At 34.8% G+C, this 24,504-nt stretch overlaps 4 protein-coding genes across 5 annotated transcripts; 3 read left to right on the top strand and 1 right to left on the bottom strand.

The window, feature by feature from the left end:
• Nucleotides 1-2,082: 2,082 nt before the first annotated feature.
• Nucleotides 2,083-4,163, top strand: LOC130716035 (PLASMODESMATA CALLOSE-BINDING PROTEIN 2-like). The gene is made up of 4 exons (XM_057566208.1): nt 2,083-2,268; nt 2,851-3,369; nt 3,522-3,567; nt 3,650-4,163. Exons 1-4 carry the CDS (start codon nt 2,211-2,213, stop codon nt 3,843-3,845), a joined length of 819 nt encoding a protein of 272 aa, XP_057422191.1. The 5' UTR covers nt 2,083-2,210; the 3' UTR covers nt 3,846-4,163.
• Nucleotides 4,164-4,646: 483 nt separating this feature from the next.
• On the bottom strand, nt 4,647-7,472 carry LOC130714359 (cold-regulated 413 inner membrane protein 1, chloroplastic-like). Its single transcript, XM_057564257.1, has 6 exons — nt 7,167-7,472; nt 6,952-7,092; nt 6,261-6,356; nt 6,011-6,075; nt 5,059-5,128; nt 4,647-4,963 (listed from the first exon to the last, which is right to left on the bottom strand). Exons 1-6 carry the CDS (start codon nt 7,340-7,342, stop codon nt 4,801-4,803), a joined length of 711 nt encoding a protein of 236 aa, XP_057420240.1. The 5' UTR covers nt 7,343-7,472; the 3' UTR covers nt 4,647-4,800.
• A 5,650-nt stretch (nt 7,473-13,122) lies between these two features.
• LOC130714358 (sulfite exporter TauE/SafE family protein 3-like) lies at nt 13,123-17,553 on the top strand. Of its 2 annotated transcripts, XM_057564255.1 has the most exons (12): nt 13,123-13,470; nt 13,565-13,724; nt 15,019-15,219; nt 15,313-15,377; nt 15,465-15,492; nt 15,581-15,672; nt 15,760-15,846; nt 15,966-16,016; nt 16,203-16,424; nt 16,527-16,620; nt 16,915-17,055; nt 17,225-17,553. In XM_057564255.1, the coding sequence occupies exons 1-12, from the start codon at nt 13,291-13,293 to the stop codon at nt 17,314-17,316; spliced, it is 1,413 nt and encodes a 470-aa protein (XP_057420238.1). In that variant the 5' UTR covers nt 13,123-13,290; the 3' UTR covers nt 17,317-17,553. The 2 variants fall into 2 exon arrangements, with proteins under 2 accessions (XP_057420238.1, XP_057420239.1); XM_057564256.1 differs by lacking the exon at nt 15,966-16,016.
• Nucleotides 17,554-18,341: 788 nt separating this feature from the next.
• LOC130709942 (sulfite exporter TauE/SafE family protein 3-like) lies at nt 18,342-23,418 on the top strand. The gene is made up of 12 exons (XM_057559072.1): nt 18,342-18,683; nt 18,827-18,986; nt 20,835-21,035; nt 21,121-21,185; nt 21,264-21,291; nt 21,382-21,473; nt 21,563-21,649; nt 21,760-21,810; nt 22,008-22,229; nt 22,333-22,426; nt 22,734-22,874; nt 23,056-23,418. Exons 1-12 carry the CDS (start codon nt 18,507-18,509, stop codon nt 23,145-23,147), a joined length of 1,410 nt encoding a protein of 469 aa, XP_057415055.1. The 5' UTR covers nt 18,342-18,506; the 3' UTR covers nt 23,148-23,418.
• The last annotated feature ends 1,086 nt before the right edge of the window (nt 23,419-24,504 follow it).

Here is a 24,504-nt window from a genome sequence, read left to right as displayed (position 1 = left end):
CCCCTTTGTTTCAATTTGTGACAATTGGATCCTGCCGTTAGCCTTCCATATAATTGCTAACGGTAGTTGCTATTTTCACCCCCCTTTTACTAAATGTACCACCTAAACTAAATTAAAAAATTATTATTATTCTTTTATTTTATTTTTAAATTTGTATCTGCAACGTAAAATAAAAAATAAAACATCTTCTTCCTAAATCCCTTATTCTCCTCTCACTCATCTTTTTCTCTCCCCCACCCCATCCACCAAACCACAACCGCTGCAAAAACGCCATCGCCAATCCCAACCCGATTTCTTATCTCCCTCACACCCATCCACCCAACCCGACTTCAAGAGCATGAGAGAGGAAGAGGGGATCCCGATTTGGAAGACGATGATTACCACCACCACCCGCATCAGCAGCAACAGTGGGAGGAAGTGGTGAAGCAAGTGCGCGGGGATCAAAAAGTGAACGCGATTTGAGCGATTTAGGGTTTGGTGAATTGGGGAAATAGTGGAACAGGGGGATTTGTAGGAGTTTAGCCCAGATCTGGGTTTGGGTGAGTTGTGGAAATGGAAAAGGTGAAGAGGAAGAAAGTATGTACAATATGATTAGGTTACCTTGTGGTTGTTGTTGGTCAGGGATGATGAAGGGAGGCCGAGGGCGGCACGTGAGGCGGGGAGGAAGGGGGCCGGAGAGAAGGTGGCGATTTGATGATGATGATGAAATTGAAATGGCTACTTTGAATCTGTCATCAACCATGCACACACTGAGATTTGACGGAAAATAACACTTAAAACATGTGTTGGAACTGGGTTTGTTCAAGGTTCCAGATCTGGGTTTGTAGGGTTTGACATGGATTGATGATGTAGATGATGATGTTGGGAGATGATGATGTTTAGAGATGATGATGAATTGATGAGAGCTAGATTTGCCACCCCAACTATTAGATTTCACACCTCCAATTTTCGGATTTTCAAGTTCCGAATTATTTCGGAATCTTAGATTCCGAAATTAATTCGTGATTTTTTGTTCAAAATACATCTAACACCACACTTTTGAGTAAAAAACCACACTTTTGAGTAAAAAACTGCTTCGGAAACCTTATTTCCGAAATATTTCGGTTTCCGTAAGTGGGGTGACATTTCTAATGATTGGGGTGCCAAATCTAATGATCTGAATTGATGAAGATGATGAATCATTTAGTTTTTTTTTAATTACTGAAAATATTTTTATTATTTAAAATAGTAAAATCCACGTAATATGGCTGTGTAAGCTAACGGCGTCAAGGATTTAACTGAGATTTGACGGAAAACCCCAATTGTCACAAATTGGAACAAAGGGGATTAAAATCGCTCAATTAAAACAAAGGGGATCAAAATTGCACAAAGGTCAAACATCAGGAACCAAAAATGCAATTAAGCCTATTAAGAATCTTTCAGTTTCTTATTGTATTTTGAATAATTTTTTAGAATATCTTATTTATTCACTCCTAGTCGTACTTTTTCTCAATAGTTTATTGAAGAAAAAATGTATGTTAATCAAGTTCTGCAAAGTTCAACTTAGAACATTGAGATAAGGTAGCTTAAGCATGACATGATTAACCATGTTCTTGTTGGACAAGGCATAACTTGAGTTTCTTAAAGAAGGAATCTCTCTTTGAAAGCATTCTACATGAACTATTTATTAATTCAGAAACAGAACCTGGCTTATGTTGAGAAGCAGGGTATAAAAATAGAAGGGGGAGACAATATTCTTCATTACAAACCCTGAAAGGCAACAAAACAAAACCACAGTGCACACAGGCTTTACCTTTTTGTTCAGTCCCATAATACAGTAGGAAAGGAAAGAGTAGCACAAAAGAGAGAGAACGTTACAGGGGATATCTATCATATCACCGTCATCTAGATTATATATACATTGCACTCACTCACCCTTTTGCCTTTTATCTTTGCCATGCAACCTTTTCCCCTCTGTTTGCTTGCTAATTTCAACTATCCAATGCCTCTTTTCTCAAGTTTGCCTATATTCTTTCTTCTGTCTCTGATCCAAGAAAGCTATGATTCTTCAAGATTTTGTTATTATATATAAAATATAAAAAAGAAGAAAATTCTTCTTCACAGGAACACATAAGGAGCAGGCCCTTGTTTCATAAATCTTAGCTTGGGAATATATCTCCAAATCAAGAAGGAAACATCTGCAATCCAAGCTCACTAGTTAACCTGCAGATATGGATCATAGACATTGGCACCTTGCATTGTTCTGCTTATCTCTTTTCTTTGGATCAGGTACCATCAATAAGGAGTAGCAATGTAGTATTTAGTTATTCTTTACCATGCATTGAAAAAAAAAATCAAATTAAATAAACTTCTGATTGAGAAAACATGCAATTGAAGCCATCTAGAGCTGTAGAGTCATAAATTTCTTTGGTTTATGAAAAGCTTATTATATCTTTCATGATGATAATTTCCAATTCTAAGATCAAGCACACTTTTGGATTCAACTCTAATGAACTAGATTAGGTGCAACTTGCATTGGTAGAGAGTCAATTCAGAAAGTTGGTGTAGCTTACGTGCATCACAAAGTTATTGGAATGAGTCCAGGAACTGCATCAATCATTCATGCTTTGTTAGCTAAGCAGCAATTACATAAATATTTTGGGTTGACTCTAGGTCAATTTAGCATGGTTTGAATATATTCACACACGCTTTTTCTTTGATCCAATTTTCACTCACTTTCTCTTCTTATCTCTGTCTTCTTTTCCTAACACATAACCACTTATCATATCTCTCATTTCTCTCCTATTCTTACCCGTATCAGGTGTGAGTGGATCTGTGGTGTAAAATTATATCTGGCCTTTTCTTTTCCAGGTCTAGGTACAGTCAAAGCATTGAGAAATGACTTGGGTAGTCAATTAGATGATGTTCCTATTGTCAACCCTATAACTCCAGGCACAGGAAATCCATATCTAAACCCTACAACTCCAGGCACAGGAAATCCATATCTAAACCCTACAACACCTCAACCACCTGACACAACAGGGCAAACTCCCACAACCCCAAACATAACTCCCACTACACCTACCCCTACTACCACAACACCAACCCCTACTACCACAACACCAACCCAGACCACTCCAGGAACAACTGGGGGTCAATGGTGTGTTGCTAGGCCAGATGCTTCAGACACTGCTCTACAGACTGCTCTTGACTATGCTTGTGGGTATGGAGGTGCAGACTGCTCAGCAATTCAGCCAGGAGCAAGCTGTTACGAACCAAACACTGTTCGTAACCATGCTTCGTATGCATTCAATGAGTATTACCAAAAGAATCCAGTACCTACCAGCTGTGATTTTGGAGGAACAGCAAGCCTTGCAAGCACTGATCCAAGTAAGAATTTCATCAAAACAAAAAAGCTTGACGACCTCCTTGTGATCAATTTCTTGGCTATGGCCGCAGTATAAAGAATCGTTCTGTCTAAAGAATGGACAACAGTAATTTTTCATGTTTGTCATAAAAAATAACATCTAAACTCATTGTAGGTAGTGGGAGCTGCAGCTATGATGCATCATCACCCAAGACAACAAGGTGAGAAATTTGCACCATGCATATCTCCTTTCATCCTACAATGAATGTATATACATCCTAATATATTATATTATCAATGCAGCCAGAGTCCACCAGTATATGTCAGCCCTCCAAGTCCAGTAACTATAACTCCAACAGTGCCAACTCCGCCAGATACGACGATGTATGGTTCAGAACCAACAGAAAGCCCCAACACAGCTTCATCTGCTTTTAATTCCTTGCTGATGTTGTTTGCAAGTGGTCTCTTGGGTGCACTTCAACTAGCAAATTACTTCTAGAAGAGAAACAAGCTCCAGTAATTCTTTTAAGTGATAAGCTGGAATTCACTCAGTTTTCCAGGGGTTTTTGCAAATTTTCAAGGAGTCAGAGTCAAACAAGTCTTGCAATTAAACTTACTTCTACCTATCATCTATGTGTGGCTGTTAGTTGATTAAAAACAACAAAAAAGTGATAGAGCTAAAGGGATTTATAGGTTCTTGTAGACAGTTTTTCTGCAGTAGTAGCTTCTCTTCCATAGAGAATCCCTGTAATTAGTATCTGCTAGCATGCCATTTTATCTAGTGAACAGACTATATTACATTAAATCATTTTTAAAATGATCATTTTGGTCTGAAAAGGTTATTACTTATTATTCACAAGTTATTTTATTAGTTGCGTTGGACAAATCTACCTTATTCACAACAGGTTACACGGTCATTCAACATACACATGCCTTGGTGATTTGTTAGACAATTTTGATTGAAATGCCCAAAAACTAAATTACACTAGATGCAAGCAACAGAGAAACAAGTTAAACAAAGATAGGGTTAAATTGATTAACCTACCATACACCAATCCACACACAAAAAAAGTAATGGGAGATGATATACTGCACAAGTGCATATTAGATGGACCATATCTAAATAAAACAAAAATGTAAGAACAGCATTTTTATGTATTTTCCATTGTTCCTCGCAATCTACACAACGGCAGCAACGACAACATGTTTCCAAAGGGATGTTCTTTATGACAGAAATCCAAGACCAAAAACTTGCGACATTCACTAAAATATATGCAGAATATCATGTTCTAAATACAAGTTTATATAAGGAACACCAAATGTAACTTCATTATTTAAATTAATAAGTGCAAGATTGAGTGCCTAACATATTACATAACCTTTTTTACTCATAATATATCATCTACTATTCTTATTTACATCATATTTTTAGTTTACATCATTCCAACGCCAGCTCAGAGCACAAGCATTAACGATACAAGAGTGATACAAATGACAGCTAAGGTAGCTACAACTGAACCTTGATCAAACGATTTCTGCAAGCTTGTTCTTGAGAAATGCTGGTAAGCCAAATACACTGCGATCAATAATGAAATAAAAGCACCTTCTTTTGTGTCCCTGACAAAGAGAATGATGTTAAAGCTTTTTTCTTGAAAAAAAAAATAGAAAAAAGAAGGTAGAATTGATTGCCTCAACAAGATGCATTTGCTAACCTGAATTTCATAGCCTCATAAGGAGCCACAATCACCAAGAGTAGTGCTAGAAATGGCAACTCAAGTTCACCTGGAAATGAAAATCCAGCAGAAAATTTCAGTTTTTAATTCATACTCAAAAAGTATGAAGAACAATATATAGCATTTCTTTTTATCATTAGACTCCACAATCAAGGTTTTCATTCTTATGTTTTGTAGTTTTTACTGTAACACAATTTAAGTTTCTTGGATCCATCATACAAAATGACAAGCACATAGAAGGATATGTAAATTATAAAATTCAAGCAGGATGAATGGAATATAGGAGTATTTGAGGCATTGAGCTGTTATTTGTGATAGAAAAGTACCATCCCAGTTTAAAAAAAAAGTACCGCACATTTATAGGACACAATTATAAGACGTGATGTATGAGATTGATTAAATGTAGGGCGATAAAGAGCTAACAAAAAAATACGCTCAATCAGAGATGAAAATGTTAAGATAAATGAGTAGACACAAAACAAGATAGGATTAGAAATGAATGCATTAGAAAGAAAGTCGGGGCAGCATCTATTGCGTTAAGGAAGAATCTTAACTTGGATGATTGGGGTATGCGCGGAGAAAGACAGAGAGTAGTTCAAATGTTAAAGGTAGAGAAAGGCCTTAACAAACTATAGGTCAAACCATTAAGAATCATTTACATTATGGTTTGTCTTTAAACATGATTTCCAATGGGGCATTATGACATCATTCCATCAATGTATGTAGCTAGAGGAAAACATACTTTTTTGCTGTTTAGGTTGTTTTGTAGTTTATACTCAGATACAGAACCTGCCTAGAGGTATGTGTTGATTACACAATTTCAACGAGGGTTATATGCGTGGTCTTCTTGAGGTCTAAGGTGTCCATTGTTACTCCTTCAGTATTTCAGAAATTTTACGTGTAAATGAGCACAACGGATAAGAGAGCATACCAGGAATATAAAAGAAGAGACGAACCAGAAGTGCCAAGAATGCTGCCCACATCCCATAACTACCTCTGTATGGTGTAAAATGTTATGATCAGAAAAAGGGTAAAAAGAACACCAGTGAAAAAAACAACTCTAGGTGTACAGATAGAATAATACCCTACAGAATTTGTTGAACAAACAGAGGACAAACTACTTCTAAACAATTCACTATATAAACTGAACAAGAAAATAAAACAAAGAATTAACGACATACTTTATCCAGGCAATGAAACCGGCAGGCGCTTGCAAAGCAAATAATGGAACAATGAATGATTTCGGCACGGTGGTTCCCTTTGCCAGTATCAAAACCCTACAAGATTATGAATATCCATCAGCCACATCTAAGATATTGCATTATGTAACAGACACAGTAGAGGTTAAAAAACTGATTTGCAAACAGACATTTCTCTTGTGATATTAAAAGGAGGGGGAAAAAAAAAGTACTCATGCCTAGTATAGTGAAATTTGGAAAATTAATTAGAGATAAAAAAAAAATACATTTTCCATGATTAAGAACTCAAACTGAAATAGAAAAGAGGAAATACACAGGTTTCAACATCAAAGTGTTGAACAGATCAGAAACCTATAAATAAAAAAGTTGGGATATTTTATGCAGATAATATTTCATTTTCACAATCAATTCTTACATGAACACATCTCTATCAAACACACCCAATCAAAAAAAAAAAAAAACTTTCATAGGAATTTAATGTTGTTATTTATTTTTCAACATATCTTAATTAAAATTTTCAAAGTGGTATCTTACAATAGAAGTGTGTGATCTGCAAAGATTGAAACTTTCAAATAAAAAAAAAGCTATAAATCACGTGATTGAAACTTGTGGATACAATACAGAAGCAGAGTAACTAAGCAGATCAAATGGTAAAGATGAGAGTTGAACTGACAGAGAAGAAACGGCGGCGATCCATTGCAGATTAGGAGGAGCGAAAGGTCGAGCATAACAAAGCACACGGAATCCTGAGCTTCTGTTGTTGCTGGTCCTCGGCTTCACCATGCTTCCGATTCCGCCATGGCCGATCGGAGACCTGAGATGAAAACCAGAGTCAAGAAGAGATCGAAACGAATGAGGGAGAAATGCGAGGGGAGGGACAATGGTTACCTGAGCTTGAGGGGGTTGAAGGTGGAGGAGGAGAAGGAGAGTGACGACGGCGACGGTGGTGAGCGAGAAAGAGAGAGCAGAGTGACACGTGGTGGTGAAGGGTGGTGGCACTTGAGGAGAGAGAAAGTGGGTCGTGCAGTTGCAGCGGAGGAAGACACACAGAATGACTGTGACATTTTCTTCTACTACTTCTTCTTCTTTGTTTCAAGTTCTGCAACTTTGCTCTACACTTCAATTTTGGGAGGACACAAATAATTGCACACTCTCCTTACTAGTTTAAGTGCTAGTTTGGTTTACAATATTTCCCAAATAAGAGTCTATAAAAGTGGAATTTTAATTAGAGATGCTAAGGTTTAGAGAAAGAAGATTCAATAATTCATATGTTACTTAGGGTCATAGTAAAAAAAGTGGCTGAAAAATAACCATGAAGAAACTATCATGATAACGAAACAACACCGTTAGGCGGCGGTAACTTTCAGATACGCTGAGTACGTTGGGCGAACTCTGTTGAGGAGCTTGACGGGCCTACGGATTAGTTGCATTGTTTTTATCTCTAAGAATATGCCTAAGAGTGACATTCCAGTCTTAATTTGACGTGGCTTGTATCCATTGAACATAATCTCAAGCCCAAAATTTGTGAACATCATCCTAGCTTCGGAGGATCTGAATTGTAGTGATGCAGTCTGAAACGCATGAAATATCCTTGAACCCAAGATCTTAGGCATGCTTTAAATTATTCTCCACTGTTAGAAGGTCAGCTAAGAATGTGTGCTCATGCTCAAGACTCATAGACATCCCATAAATTCAATGTCTTGATGCATCAAGAAGAGTCGCACCACAACCCATCATTCTCATATGCGGATCCCAACTACCATCCACCGCAAGACGCGGCCTAGCATCCAATGCCACATTAGAGCTGAGATCGCGGATCTAGGACTAGGTCGCAACTAAGACACACCTTATTCTGGATACTACATCCAACATAATCTGCCACAGAACATAATTGATTTCCCACTGCTTACGTAAAAGTAGCTTGATTCCAACGCCATATCCACCAAAAAAATAGGCAATAGAATAAAAATTTGTTTCTAATTCAAGAGCTTCACGAACCTTCAAAAAACCATTTGCATCAAAAGAATGCATGAAAGAACTAAAATATAGCCATAAACGGCGTGAATTCAGACAACCATGAAACACATTATTCATATCCCCGACTATGCACCGCACCTAGAGCAATTCGCAAACATCACTTAAGCGATTGTGCTTACTTTTCACATTCGTTGGAAGTGCGAAAAATATTTTTTCCCTAAGACTTTACGTGTCATGTGAACTCATCAACCATTCTTGAAAATTATTTCAAATAAAATACTAATTTAATCAATTACGTAATAAAATTTGTTCACTGAAATTAAAATTAATGATATGAAAAAAGTAAAAAAAAAAGGTGGACTACGAGAGGTAAGCCCCGTTCTGTTAGTCACGAAGACCATGTGAATAACTGTGTTATCGGCCAATTACCTCGGTGAACATTTGCACGGGCTCCACGCATGTCTCAGCCTAGCACACTCACACGAAGGTTTACCTGTTTCCAGGCCCACATCTCTGTAGTAATGGCCCGGGGACTTTCCTGAGCCCAGCAAAAAGCGTGGGCCCACTCACATCATCTCACAGTCCAAGTTAATTCATGAGTCCACTTTACTGTTTATAAAACCTCTCACGCTGTTTATATTTTCCGATGTGGACCTCAAGTCGACACAAGTGACTAAGAATTAAATTAAATATCTCTTCTTCTTCCTGACCTCCGTTGAAATTCCTCTCCTCTGATTCCCTCCGTTTGAACCAAATACACCATCAATAATGTTTCAATGGAGAATATATACAAAATGTATATTTTGATACTCATTTATCTTCTAGGCTGAAGAGAAAAACTATAAAAATATTCAATGTGAAAATTGAATGATGTTTATGTAGTCCGATAATAAGATTCAAATTGTATAGTTGAAGCACTAAGCCATTGTAAATTACTTTTCAGCCGAGACAGTGGCCACACACTTAGACAACTTTTGTTGTGTCGATTCAATTTTACTCAAGTAACTATTGGATGAGATAATTTTATTAGTGAATTGAAGCTACCTCTTCAATCAACCGCACAGCTTAACGTTGAAGATGGGAATCTTAAATGATGTTTGAGGTATCAAGACAATCACATCACTCTCGTTTGTTTTGTTTTTTACCAATTTACATCGTCTTTAATTATCCTCCTCTGTTGAACTTGGACCTACACATTTTGTTTTTTTTCCTAAATTATTATTGATACAATGGTCCATCATGTATGTATTTAGAGCGTGATGTGACCAATTGTCCATTTATATGTTTTAGAGCAATTTAATTTACTCCCCACCGTCCACGTAGAATTATATAGACAAAGTTTGACAACAAGACAAGGGCACTTAATTAAGCACTAAGGAAAGAAAGGAAATGTCCGATAGGATTTTAAATTTTACAATTTAGAGCATCTTCCATAAAAAAAAACATCGAATTCTTCTGACAAAAATAAATATGCGCTTTTTTTTAATTAATTGCACTTTTTCATCTTTGATATATGACGTTTAGTGATTTGACTCTCTTAAGTTTAAAATGAACGATTTTGATCCATTAAGTTATCATTTATGAACATTTAAAAAAAGTTATAATTTATAAAACTAGGCCAATTCGTCATCCAATTTTAACGGAAATAGTTGATGTGTCATTTTATTTTTGTCATTAGCTAATTTCTAATAATAATTGCCACTTAGCATTAATATTTTTTTAAAAAATAATGACTATATTTAACTTTTTTTTTTGAAGATACTATATTTAACTTCAATCCTAATTTTTTAACACTAACCCTTCTTTTATTAACGTCCGCATTTTCATCCTCCTTCTTCACCAAAATCCAACTTTAATCATAGTTTTTAATATTTTTTGTTATTTATTTAATTTGTCAGCGACATCCAAGTGTCAAAAACGTCAGATGCATCTAATTTAATTTTTACAAATTAGAATTTTTTTTTTTGAAATGTAAAAATTAGAACTTGAGTTTATGAACCAGAGATCAAAAGTGCATTTAAATATGGAAAAAATTAGTAAGGTTTATGAGTTATTACATTCGCACCAATTATTTACATTTGTAATTACTCGTCATAACTCATAATATATTTTTATTTAGCCATGGCATTGATTTAATTAAATTCATGCCGGTCTTATTTAATGCAAAAGAAACAAATCTAAGTAAATTAATTAATTTTATAAAATGTAATCGGCACAATCCTTCTTAAAATGTAATAGTTTTATGACTTTATTTTCCTCCATTAGTTTTATTGATTAAAGTGCATGTCTTCTATCTTCGATGCACACTAAGAGGCAAGAGCCATGCATGTTGCATATGACAACATATAGATTAACAGAACGGTAGATATAAGTAATTAAACTCTTTAAGCATTTAATTTTACTGGGCTTACGTATTAAAATGATTTGTCACGATAGCTCTATTCACTTAATGTGATCTCTAAGAGAATTTATGCTGGTTGTGAGAATAATTTAGAAAAAAAAAAATTAATAGACAAAGATGTCAGAAACCAATTATTTCAAATGTTTAAATTGTTGAATAAGGATCACAATTTTATATTATATTCATGTTATAAATTATAAGATCTTGTCCACCTTTTAGATGACTTAAATATTTCTTTATAACAATGAGCATAAATAAACAACTATCATTATATCATCATTTCATAATCAGTGCACGATGTTGAGATTTCATTCCACTTCGATCAAATGTCTATACAAAGGAAGCATAATCAACTCGTGTTTTCCAATTGAATTACAATTTTTTTTTCTCTTTGCAACTTTGTTTTATATGCAAAGCAAGTAATGAAAATTCCAATTGAATACTATATTATAACATGAAAATATGTTCATGCATGTATAGGAAAATGCATGCAGAACAGAATCATATAACTCTTTAATTTTTTGGTGCTGTGCAATGGAAACAAACAAAACCAAACAGATACAAACTAAGGAAGACCACTATCTAAAGCTAGAGCCTAGAAGCCGAAGAACAGAATCAGGAGTTGTTTCCCACATAACCCATGACTGCTCTCTTGGCAAGTTTATCAGTAAATACAATGCATAAAGTTCAATATACATATATGTTTAAATAAAAGCTCATCAGATAACTTTATTTTACTCTACAATATACATTTTAAAATAAAAACAATGTTGACTGTGTCTATAGTTAATATTACCCAAAAATAACGAAATGCCAGCTAATGGCGTTGGCTGTGATGCTGGATCGATTGTTGATTCTAGTTAATTAAGTCAAATGTGATAATTGAGGATCTGTTATAATATCCTGATTTGGAATTTCGATTAGTTCATGGGTGACACATGCAGCAAATCAAATAATTTGAACCTTCCGAATTAATTAACAATTGATTTTGGCTTAAAGGATCCATTGTGAGGTATTGGATCATCAGTTGTTACTTGATGGATCACCTGCTAATTAGCTTATTTAGACATTTTGAATTACACAACTTATTTTGACTTATAGGATCAAGTGTTAGCTTATATATGGGCAGTTAATAAGCTGATTTGAAATTTTTGAATTGTACAGCTGATCATTTGGACTTCCAAATGTAGGGGCGGTTAGCCTAAATTCACCACTTTGGTAAAAATCCTAGATAAAACACATGCTATAATGCAGTTTTTGTTGATATTGGCAAATTAATTATACTTTTAGACTGAAATATTCTTTTTTTATATACATCGGAAAAGAAAAGACAACAAAACAAAAACTACGGAATGCCTAGGACATCTTTCAGGATGATAACTTGGAGCTCAAGGTCAGGCGAGTTCACCATAGAGAAGCCCAGGGCTTGATTATGAGCTTGCCTTGGCCAGCCAGTCGGTTGCTGAATTCACCTCCCGCAGAACCCAGCTAAGAAGAACCTGCCGCTGGAGTTGCAACAGAGTTTTAATCTCATTAACCATCATAAGCTGGTCTTGTGCGAGTGCCTGGGATCTATTTTGGATTGCATGAATAAGGGTTCTGCAATCCGATTCACACTGCAGCTTGCGGATACCAAGATTCCACGCTAATTGCAAACCGGCACGCAGAGCAATGGCTTCAGCTAGGAAAGCATCACCACGGTTACTTTTGTGCTGAAAACCTCTAACCCAATTACCCCTATGATCACGAAGCAAACCCCCAGCTCCCATCACATTTTCCTCCTCATAGTAACTTTCATCGACATTAAGCTTGACAACATGCATGAATATTATGATTTTTACTATAAAGAATTAATCTCTAAATGATATTTTTATTTAAAATTTGAAAGGGAATATCAAAATAGATCCACTTGACACAAATACACGAGTTTCATGTTAAATGCAAGTAGAAGAGCCTCTTGATGTGGAAGTTTTCTTAAGAATATGAAAGGATATCATGATCTTGAATATTTAATTGTATATGTACTTAATAGTGTAGCGATTGCTTATAAAAAAAAAAAAAAACTATCCTATATATCTCCGATATAAGGGTTGCACTTCCGCCCCTGGTATGTGCCGCTTTCCTAATTAGTGGAAAACATGTTAGAATATACTCCCTATAAATACCTAATTTAAGAAAAGTAGTTACTAGTAATAAATTTGTAAATGACATGATTAACAATATATAGACAAGTTACCTTAGTTTAATTACCTTACTTTTCTTTATTCCCAGCTTAAATTATTACAGGTTATTCATAATGTGCACATGATTTTTCTTAGTGCACAATATACAGACAAGTCCTTATATTGGAAGCAATAATTAGGACAGAAGTGGGAATAACCTTTCCATGAGTAAGAAATTAAAGAATACGCATAATTGTATTTATATAAGATGAGAAATACCACTAAACACAAAGCATAGAGATCACTTGCTTGTTAGCATCAAAAAGCTTGGGATTTTTCTCTTTCAAGTTCCCAAATTGATTGAACACAAATTGCATCATCAACAATTTCCAAGCTCCTATTTGAAATTTTCCATAATATATAGGAACAATATAAGGGACGTGCACTAGATTTGGATTTAGAAGAGTGGTACATGATGGCTATGGATCATGAATCAAAAAGGTGTAGTGTTGCTGGAAGAGTTCTCATCACTTTTCTTCTTGTTGTTATGATTTCAGCCCCCTTTACTTGTTCTCATGCATCCAATGAAACCAAAAGGGTTGATGATGCTAATGATCATCATGCTAAAGTATTTTATCAACATACTTGGCCGGTAAGAGCTAGTGTTCATTCAAAAATCAAAATTTGTGTTTTACATTGAGATTTTACCTTTACATTTTTGTTTTGTTACAATTGTTGTGATGCAGGGGATGAAATTTGGGTGGAAAATAGTAATGGGCACCATAATTGGATTCCTAGGATCAGCATTTGGCACTGTGGGAGGTGTTGGTGGGGGTGGCATATTTGTGCCAATGCTTACTCTCGTTATAGGATTTGACCCAAAATCAGCAACAGCAATATCAAAATGTAAGAACTAATCAACATTTTTTTCTTCAATTCCTCAATCCCTTATTTTTCTTTGGTAAAACATAGCATTTAGGTCATGAGATTTTCTATAATTCAGTACAAGGAGGTGTGTTGCCGTGTGAACATTATTGATACCAAACATTATGTACGTGGGTGGTACTAGACTGCTTCCTTAATCCATAATCAAAGCCAATTTTTCAATGTGAATGGTGTTTTTGGAATTAACTTATTTGCTTTGTTTTGTAGCATTTGGTAAGGAAAGTATTTGCTTTTGTTTTCTTATAATTTTTTTAATCTTGAAGAACTAAATTATATAAAACACACTCTTTGATTTTAAAACTAAATTCTTTAATACTCATACAAATTTAAAATTTTGCAGCATACTTAAATAACATTCATGAATTCCTTTGTTTTCTTTTCATTTAAGCATGACACCAGACTTGTACAAGGCTCTGTCTCACTATTCATTCTATCTCTGTCCCCATTCATGATCCCTATTTTAAGAAAGATTTTTCTCCTCTTCCTAGTTTCTGACTCCATGCAGATACTAACTAGTTGGGGTCTTGGGGACCTTGAACCAATAATCACGAAACTTTATCATTTAGAAAAGGATAAAAGGGAAAATACATATAAAAATCATTTAAGTAACTAAAACTACATAATATATATACAAGAAAAAAAAACTCTGGCAGTTGTGTCTACATTATGTGGCGGTTGGATTCACCACAATTTTCTTTTTAAGGCAGTTCCACAATTTGCTTTTTTGCGGCGGTTCAAACCGCTGGGTTTACTACCATCACATGACCATCAATAGCAACAAGGATTGAGCAGGGGACGGGAATGAATGGCCGAGAGAGTCATAAAAATGGAGGTCAAGGTTGAGCGAGGGTTGAGAGCGAGAGGGAATGAAATCTATAGGGAAAAATATGAATGAAATTAAACTTGAGAGCGGAATACGGAAAATGGAACCGCCGCAAAACATAAAATAAAATGAAAAATCTCACTAGCTGTCATAGAATTCATTGCCGCGAAAAGTAATCCATTTGCAGCGGTTCTATAATCCTCCTTGACATCACCACTAGTCAAGCCATGAGTAAGTCAAATAGGTATCAAAAAATGACTAGAATATAGTTTGGACAAATCCATAACAACTTAACTCATGGACTCTCCTACTTTACAAAGTCACCTTATTTTCTCTGTGCTTTTGGCAATTTTAAAATTTTAATGCTTATTTTGACAATTCTTTGAAACCTTATATGGATAGAATCTTTTTGTCTCTTTTTTTGGGTGAAAGTCATGATTACTGGTGGAGCAGGAGCAACTGTTATGTACAATCTGAGGCAAAGACACCCAACCCTTGACTTGCCTGTGATTGACTATGATCTAGCACTTCTTTTTCAACCTATGTTGATGCTTGGAATCAGTATTGGAGTTGCTTTCAATGTGGCTTTTCCTGAGTGGATGATAACAACTCTGTTAATCATATTTTTCACTGGTAACAAAAACTGAATTAAATTGAGACTTTGCTCAGTTTCTTTCCATTTTCTGCCTATCCTTGATGACTTGATGTGATCTTCATGTGAAACAGTCATTTCGATTAAAGCATTCTTAAAGGGTGTTGATACATGGAAAAAAGAAACCCTTGTCAAGAAGGTTGCTTCAATGTTGCTCATCTTTTTTATTTATTCTTTTTTTCCCATTTTGGTGCTTTGGTTTAATGCATCATTGTTACAATTTCAGGAAACTAAGCTGAATTCACAGTTAAATGGTATGTGGTATGATATTATTTCTATTAATTATAGCCTTATGTAGAGAGTGTTTATCAAACATGTCATGCTAATTTTCAGTCTAATTAGATATTGGAAGGATTGAAGATGCTACACATGATCTTCAAACAGGAGACAGAGTCACTGAGAGTCACACCAATATCAATCAATCAAGGAAAAAAGTAATAGATTATACAGTGATTTTCTGCTTCCATAGTTCCATGTCCAACATCTATTCTTTCTTTTTTCTAATGAAATTTAAAATGCAGGTTTCTGTTATTGAGAACATTTATTGGAAGGAACTTGGAATTCTTTCATCTGTTTGGATCATGATACTTGCATTGCAGATAGGAAAAGTTAGTATCAAATGAGCTATTCAACTCATAAATTACGTTTAGGATTCTCTTGTATAGTTGTATGCATTGGTGGACATTCATCAACATTGGTGATATCATATGCTCTTGTTTTGAAACAGAATTACACAACAACTTGCTCAGTGTTATACTGGACATTGAATTTACTTCAGGTATAAACTTCTTTAGGAGAATTCAAAAGCTAGAAACCAAAATTTTCAAAGTTTTTGAAACAGAATTACACAACAACTTGGCCTTTAGTGTTGAGCACTGAAGAGTATGATTTGACCTTAACTTTAACTCTTGTTAAAGAACCAATGAACCACCAATATCATGATGATTAGTTTCTTTCATTTCAGGTTCCCATTGCTGTAGGAGTGAGTTCATATGAGGCTGTGCTTTTATACAAAGGGCAGAGATTCATAGCATCCAAGGGTGATCAACAAATAAATTGGCGAATTCGACAGTTAATTCTGTATGGTGTTTGTGGCTTAATTGCTGGCATAATTGGTGGATTGCTTGGTCTTGGTGGAGGATTCATCTTGGGACCCCTTTTCATCGGACTAGGAATTCCTCCTCAGGTACCTTTGACCCTTCTCTTTTCCATGAATTCAATGAAGATTTGAGGACTCCTTGACTAAGATTTTATATTGGTTCCCTTGGCTGGGGAATTTTCCTTAAAGGTGGCAAGTGCTACTTCCACTTTTGCAATGACATTTTCTGCATCTATGTCAGTGGTGGAATATTACCTTCTCAAACGTTTTCCTATTCCTTATGGTAAGTCAAATTAATAGAGAAGGAACTGCGCATGTTTGGAAAAGCTTTTGAGTTTCATCTGAGTGTCAAATTTGATTCTGAGGAAAGATAAGCTAATTTTAACATGCTACAACAATATTTCCAGAAGTGTAATTCTCTCATTCTCCAAGAACACATATATAGGGGTTGTTAAGTAACTTCATGATGGATTGGTGATTAACTAATTGGTTAAGAAGAAAAGGATTGCTACCATAAAAGAAAGCAATAACTTTTTATTATGGACTTGTTAATATTAAATGTTTGTTTATCTTGCAGCTCTTTACTTTGTAGCTGTAGCCACTGTTGCTGCACTTGTTGGGCAACATTTAGTGAGAAAGTTGATTGCCATACTGGGAAGAGCATCTGTGATCATTTTCATCCTAGCCCTCACAATTTTTGTGAGTGGAGTAACACTAGGCAAGTTTCATTTGGAGATTCTTTTGGTATTTTTCATTTTTGTGATGGTATCTATACTCTAGTAACATGACCTATAGTTTTCATGTACCAAAGATAATAATTAACTATATATTTTATTTACTTATTTGAGGTAACTTTTAATTGTTCGATTTTTTTTTTCAAATTACAGGAGGAGTAGGCATAGCAAACATGATTGAAAGAATTGAAAAGAAGGAGTACATGGGGTTTGAAAACCTATGCTCGTACGGGGTTAGAACTTAAAGTTCAAGATGCTTAGAGTGTAGAACTCTATATGGTTGCATTTTCAGGATTTGTCTAAAAAAATTACCTTATTTGTAAAGCCCATGGACTGAACCTTAGTGACATATTTTTTGTTTTGGTGAATGAAAGTTTGGTGGTTATGCAGAAATGGGTTAGGCTTTAGTGCCTAAGTTTTTTATTTTTTCGAAAAAAAATCAACAAATTGTAACACAACTTATAGATAATTTAGTTTTTTAAGTCTTTGATTCAGTTCTTGAACGGTGTATATGGAGAAACATTTATTAAGAGATGCTTATCCACTCAATGTGATCTCAGAGCCTCGCGAGATTAGTCTTATGACTTTCGGTGTGAGGCATTGGAGGAAAAAAAAAGTAGTTTAATTTATTGAAAGAAAGAAAAAAGAAGAAAAAAAAGGTTTTGGTTACCTGAGCCTGAGGGGCACGCAGAAAACACATGCTAAAAAGATAATGCGGTTTTTTGTTGATATTGGAAAATTCATACTTTTTAGATTGAAATATCCTGCATAAATATTATGATTTTTACTATAAAGAATTAATCTCTGTGTTATTTTTTATTTCAAACTTGAAGAGAATATCAGAATAGATCCACTTGACACAAATATACAGTTTGATGTTAAATGCAAGTAGGAGAGCCCTTAATATGGAAGTCTTTTTAAGAATATGAAAGGATATCATGATCTTGAATATTTAATTGTATATGTACTTAATTAGTGGAGAACGTGTTAGATTGCTTTACAATTTCCCCTGGGTTTAATTACCTTACTTTTACTTTTCATTTTTTTTTTTACCTTACTTTTCTTTATTTCCAGCTTAAATTATTACAGGTAATTTATAATGTGCACATGATTTTTCTTAGTGCACAATATACAGACAAGTCCTTATACTGTAAGCAATAATTAGGACAGAAGTGGGAATAGCCTTTCCATGAGTAAGGAATTAAAGTATACGCATAATCTTATTTATGTAAGATGAGAAAGACCACTAAACACAAAGCATAGAGACCACTTAACTTATTAGCATCAAAAGCCTGAGATTTTTCTCTGGTTAAGTTCCTAAATATAGATTGAACTCAAATAGCATCATCAACAATTACCAAGCTCCTATTTTAAATTTTCCATAATATATCAATATAAGGGACTTGCACTAGATTTGGATTTAGAAGAGTGTTACATGATGGCTATGGATCATGAATCAAAAAGGTGTGTTGCTGAAAGAGTTCTCATCACTTTTCTTCTTGTTGTTATGATTTCAGCTCCCGTTACTTGTTCTCATTCATCCAATGAAACCAAAAGGGTTGATGATGCTAATGATCATCATGCTAACGTATTTTATCAACACACTTGGCCGGTAAGAAGTTATGTGTTCATTCAACAAAAAAATTATGTGCTGTTTTTGTTATACCTTAGCTTCAATTTCAAGTGTTTGTAATTAAGTTAAGGATTTTGAATTGAGATTTTACCTTTAATTTGTTTGTGTTTGTTGTGATGCAGGGGATGAAATTTGGGTGGAAAATAATAATGGGCACCATAATTGGGTTCTTAGGATCAGCATTTGGCACTGTGGGAGGTGTTGGCGGGGGTGGCATATTTGTGCCAATGCTTACTCTCGTTATAGGTTTCGACCCAAAATCAGCAACAGCAATATCAAAATGTAAGAACTAATTAAATTTTTTCTTCAATTCCTCAATCCCCCTTTTTTCTTCTTCTTTGATAAAGCATAGAATTTGGGTCATGAGATTTTCTACACATATGTATGTGGATGGTACTAGATTGCTTCCTTAATCTGGCCGTGTGAACATTATTGATACTAAACATATGTATGTGGATGGTACAAGATTGCTTCCTTAATCCATAATCAAAGCCGAATTTTCAATGTGAATGGTGTTTTTGGAATTAACTTATTTGCTTTGTTTTGTAGCATTTGGTAACAAAAGTATTTTTTTCCTTTTAAGTTTTCTTATAATTTTTTTTAAGCTCGAAGAACTAAATTAGTTTAAACACATTCTTTGGTTTTAAATTAAAACTAAGTTCTTTAGTATTCATACAAATTTAAAATTTTGCAACAAAGTTACATTTCTATATATATGAATTTCCAAAAAATGAATGGGGGGGGGCAGAGATAGAGTGAATGAAGAGACATGAGTCTCGTATAAATGCGAAGTGTCATATGTTAATTAAAAAAGAGGGAGGAGATTGAGCTCAGGGATAGGATAATGGAAATACCAAAAACTAAAAACTCCAACCATCCACAAGAATACACAAAATCTAATCCACCCTATAAACAACAAGCTAGAACCTCCCTGAACTAAAGAAAAAACCAACGAAGTAAAGTTGAAGACCTAAACCAGATCTAAAAGCCAACACCAAAAGCAACCCCGTCACTCAAGGCGACCACCACTCCTCCATTTCCTTTGTCAGGCCGCGGATAGTCGCCTCATCCCCGTCGTCAAACATATAACCCACAAGCTTGCCAACCATCCACACCTTCTTGGCCCGCGCCCAGTAGCAACCACCCGGGGTGCTCCCAGGATCCAACAGAGTAGGACGAACCAAGGGGATGATGATCCTCATTGTCAGAAATATTTTTCCCCTCTTCCTGTTTTTATGACTAGCTAGTTGGGGACCTTAAATCAATCATCACGAAATTTTATCATCTTAAAAAGAATGAAACGGAAAATATATATAAAAATCATTAAAGTAACTAAAACTACATAATATATATACAAGAAAAAAAGTATTCTCCGCAGTTGTGTCTACATTATTATGTGGTGGTTGGATTCTCCACAATTTGTTTTTTGTGGTGGTTTACATCGCCGCATTTACTACCATCACATGACCACCAACAACAACAAGGGTTGAGCTATGGCCGAGAGACAATTGAGCAGGAGATGAGAGTTAAGGGTCGAGAGAGTCACAAAAATGGAGGTCGAGGTTGATCGAGGGTTGAGAGCGAGAAGGAATGAAATCTTTAGGGAAAATATGAATGAAATTAAACTTAGGAGCGGGATATTGAAAATGGAACCACTGCAAAACATAAAATAAAATGAAAAATCTCACTTATCATTGTAGAATTCATTCGACACCGCCACGAAAAATATCTATTCGCGGCGGTTCCATTATCCTCCGTGACATCATCAATAGTCAAGCCATGACTAAGTCAAATAGTATCAAAAGAATGACTAGAATATAGTTTGGACAAATCCATAGCAAACTCAAGGACCCTCGTACTTTACATAACACATAAAATTCTTTATTGAAAAGAGTAGAATAAACATTATGAATGACCCTTATACTCCCCACTTCAAAAGTGTACTAGGAAGGACAGAATCAACCAAAAAGGACAAAATTCCATTTGCAACCAATAGGCTATAGCCTCTGCTAAAAGTCACCTTGTTTTCTTTGTGCTTTTTTTTACCACTGCAATGCTTATTTTGACAATTTTTGGAAACCTTATATGGATAGAATCTTTATGTTTCTATTATATTGTTTTGGGCGAAAGTCGTGATTACTGGTGGAGCAGGAGCAACTGTTTTCTACAACTTGAGGCAAAGACACCCAACCCTTGACTTGCCTGTAATTGACTATGATCTAGCACTTCTTTTCCAACCTATGTTGATGCTTGGAATCAGTATTGGAGTTGCTTTCAATGTTACTTTTCCTGAGTGGATGATAACAACTATGTTAATCATATTATTCACTGGTAACAATTGCTTAATTAAATTGAGACTTTGCTCAGTTACTTTCCATTTTCTGCCTATCCTTGATGTGATCTTCATGTGAAACAGTCATTTCAATTAAAGTATTCTTAAAGGGTGTTGATACATGGAAAAAAGAAACCCTTGTCAAGAAGGTTGCTCATCTTTTATATTTCTTCTCTTTTTTTCCCATTTTGGTGCTTTGGTTTAATGCATCATTGTTACAATTTCAGGAAACTAAGCTGAATTCACAGTTAAATGGTATGTGGTGTGATATTATTTCTATCAATTATAGCCTTATGTAGAGAGAGCGTTTATCAAACATGTCATGCTAATTTTCAGTCTAATTAGATATTGGAAGGATTGAAGATGCTACACATGATCTTCCGACAGGAGACAGAGTCACTGAGAGTCACACCAATATCAATCAATCAAGGAAAAAAGTATAATAGATAATGCTGTGATTTTCTGCTTCCATAGTTCTATGTCAAACATCTATTCTTTCTAGTTTCTAATGGAAATCAAAATGCAGGTTTCTGTTATTGAGAATATCTATTGGAAGGAACTTGGAATTCTTTCATCTGTGTGGATCATGATACTTGCATTGCAGATAGGAAAAGTTAGTATCAAATGAGCCATTCAACTCATAAATTACGTTTAGGATTCTCTTGTATGCATTGGTGGACATTGATCAAATTGGTGATAACATATGCTCTTGTTTTGAAACAGAATTACACAACAACTTGCTCAGTGTTATACTGGACATTGAATTTACTTCAGGTATAAACTACTTTAGGAGAATTCAATAGCTAGAAACCAAAATTTTCAAAGTTTATGAAGCAGAATTACTCAACAACTTGGCCTGGCCGCCTGGTTAAGTTTTGAGCACTGAAGAGTTTGATTTGGCCTTAACTTCAGATCTTGTTAAAGAGCCAATGAACCACCAATATCATGATAATTAGTTTCTTTTATTTCAGGTTCCCATTGCTGTAGGAGTGAGTTCATATGAGGCTGTTCTTTTATACAAAGGGCAAAGATACATAGCATCCAAGGGTGATCAACAAATAAATTGGCGAATTTGGCAGTTAATTCTGTATTGTGTTTGTGGTTTAATTGCTGGCATAATTGGTGGATTGCTTGGTCTTGGTGGAGGATTCATCTTGGGACCCCTTTTCATTGGACTAGGAATTCCTCCTCAGGTACCTTTGACCCTTTCTCTTTTCCATGAATTCAATGAAGATTTGAGGACTACTTGACTAAGATTCTATGTTGGTTCCCTTGTCTGGGGAAATTTCCATGAAGGTGGCAAGTGCTACATCCACTTTTGCAATGACATTTTCTGCATCTATGTCAGTGGTGGAATATTACCTTCTCAAACGTTTTCCTATTCCTTATGGTAAGTCAAATTAATAGAAGGAACTGTGCATGTTTGTAAATCATTTTACAAGATTCTAGAGACAAAATCAATATGTGAAGAAGCTTTTATGAGTAGCTTCTGAGTGTCAAGTTTGATTATGAGGCAAAATAAGTTAATCCAAACATGCTATAACAATATTTCCAGATCTCTCATTCTCCAAGAACACATATATAGGGTTGTTAGGTAACTAACTAATTGGTTAAGAAGAAAAGGATTGTTACCATAAAATAAAGCAATGACTTTTTATTATGGACTTATTAATATTCAATGTTTGTTTATCTTGCAGCTCTTTACTTTGTAGCTGTAGCCATTGTTGCTGCACTTGTTGGGCAACATTTAGTGAGAAAGTTGATTGCCATACTGGGAAGAGCATCTGTGATCATTTTCATCCTAGCCTTCACAATGGTTGTGAGTGGAGTAACACTAGGCAAGTTTCATTTGGACCTTCTTTTGGTATTTTTCATTTTTGTGATGGTATTTATACTCTAGTAACATGACCTATAATTTAAGAGTAAGTACATTTTCATGTACCAAAGATAATAAGAATATTTTATTTACTTATTTGAGGTAACTTTTAATTGTTCTATATTTTATTTTTCAAATTACAGGAGGAGTAGGCATAGAAAACATGATTGAAAGAATTGAAAAGAAGGAGTACATGGGGTTTGAAAACCTTTGCTTGTACGGGGTTAGAACTTAAAGTTCAAGATGCTCAGTTGTAAAGTGTAGACATCTATATGGCTTCATTTTCAGGATTTATACAAAAAATTACCTTATTAGCAAAGCCCATGGACTAGACCTTAGTGCCTTATTTTTTGTCTTGGTGAATGGAAGTTTGGTGGTTTATTCAGAAATGGGCTAGGCCTTAGTGCCTAATTTTTTAATTTTTAAACAAAGGTGTAGCATTTGACAAAAAAAAAAAGTGTAACACAACAACTTGGCCGATAATTGAGTTCTTCAAGTATTTAATATTTTTTGACCAAAAAAAAAAGTATTTAATATTTGATTTGATTCCTGAATAGTGTGTGTGGAGAAACATTTATTAGAAGGTGCATATCCACTCAATGTGATTTCAAAGCCTCGCAAGATTAGTTTCATGACTATCGGCTGTGAGGATATATTGAAGGAAAAAAAGTAGTTTATCGAAAAGAAAACAAAAAAGAATAAAAAAAAGGTTTTGGTGGTTTGTGGAATTTTCATTGAATATATGATTTACTGCCTGAGTGATAATCAAACTCAATTGGACTTCCGTTTGGTTTAAACCGAAATACTGAGGACAGAAACAAAAATAAAATTTTAGAAAGACTGAAAATAAGGAAAAAGTTTAAAATGATCGAATTAAAAAATATAATATTATAAGGACAAAAATATTTTTTAAGGCTATATATATATTCATCTAAAATATATAAACTCCAAACAATAAATTGAAGTTGTCTTTATCTGAGACAGTGACTTGATCCATGCGTTGCCATTGTATAGGAAAATTATTGTCCGTTTAAGGTGCTATGATACATGCCTCTGTAACAAATTATCTGTCACATACTGGGTGTGATATGTCACACTATATTCAGACCTAAAATCACATTTCATATGAATCCGGCACCTCAACCACTATATGACAACATGTCCATTTCATCATTTTTGTACGGTTATATCAGCATATTAAATCGATTTATATATAATATATATTAACTAAATAACTCCAAGTCTCCAAGGTTTGATCTAAGTGGTAAGTAAATCAAACCCTATAAGATGAGAGCATAAATTTAATTTTTGGAAAAAATACTTGTAGGACATTCATAAAAAAAATCTCTCTTGATTCATGCGACTCAACAAATTGATAGTGAACTTTCAACATGCCAGTTGCACTATACATTAAAGGTAGTGTGGTCCATTTCATTCTTCCTCAATGAAGTGAAGGTTCATAAATTACAAACTTTAAGGCAGTGTCTACTACGAACTTGGTGTATGTCTCTAGTGGTCCACGCCACGGGACTACAACGTTTTTTTTTGGTGAACACGGGGACTACAATGTAAAAAAATTGAATGGCTCATAT

This window comes from Lotus japonicus, chromosome 4 (assembly GCF_012489685.1).
Source record: "Lotus japonicus ecotype B-129 chromosome 4, LjGifu_v1.2".
Classification (NCBI taxonomy): Eukaryota; Viridiplantae; Streptophyta; class Magnoliopsida; order Fabales; family Fabaceae; genus Lotus; species Lotus japonicus.
This window is presented reverse-complemented; position numbering and strand designations above follow the sequence as displayed.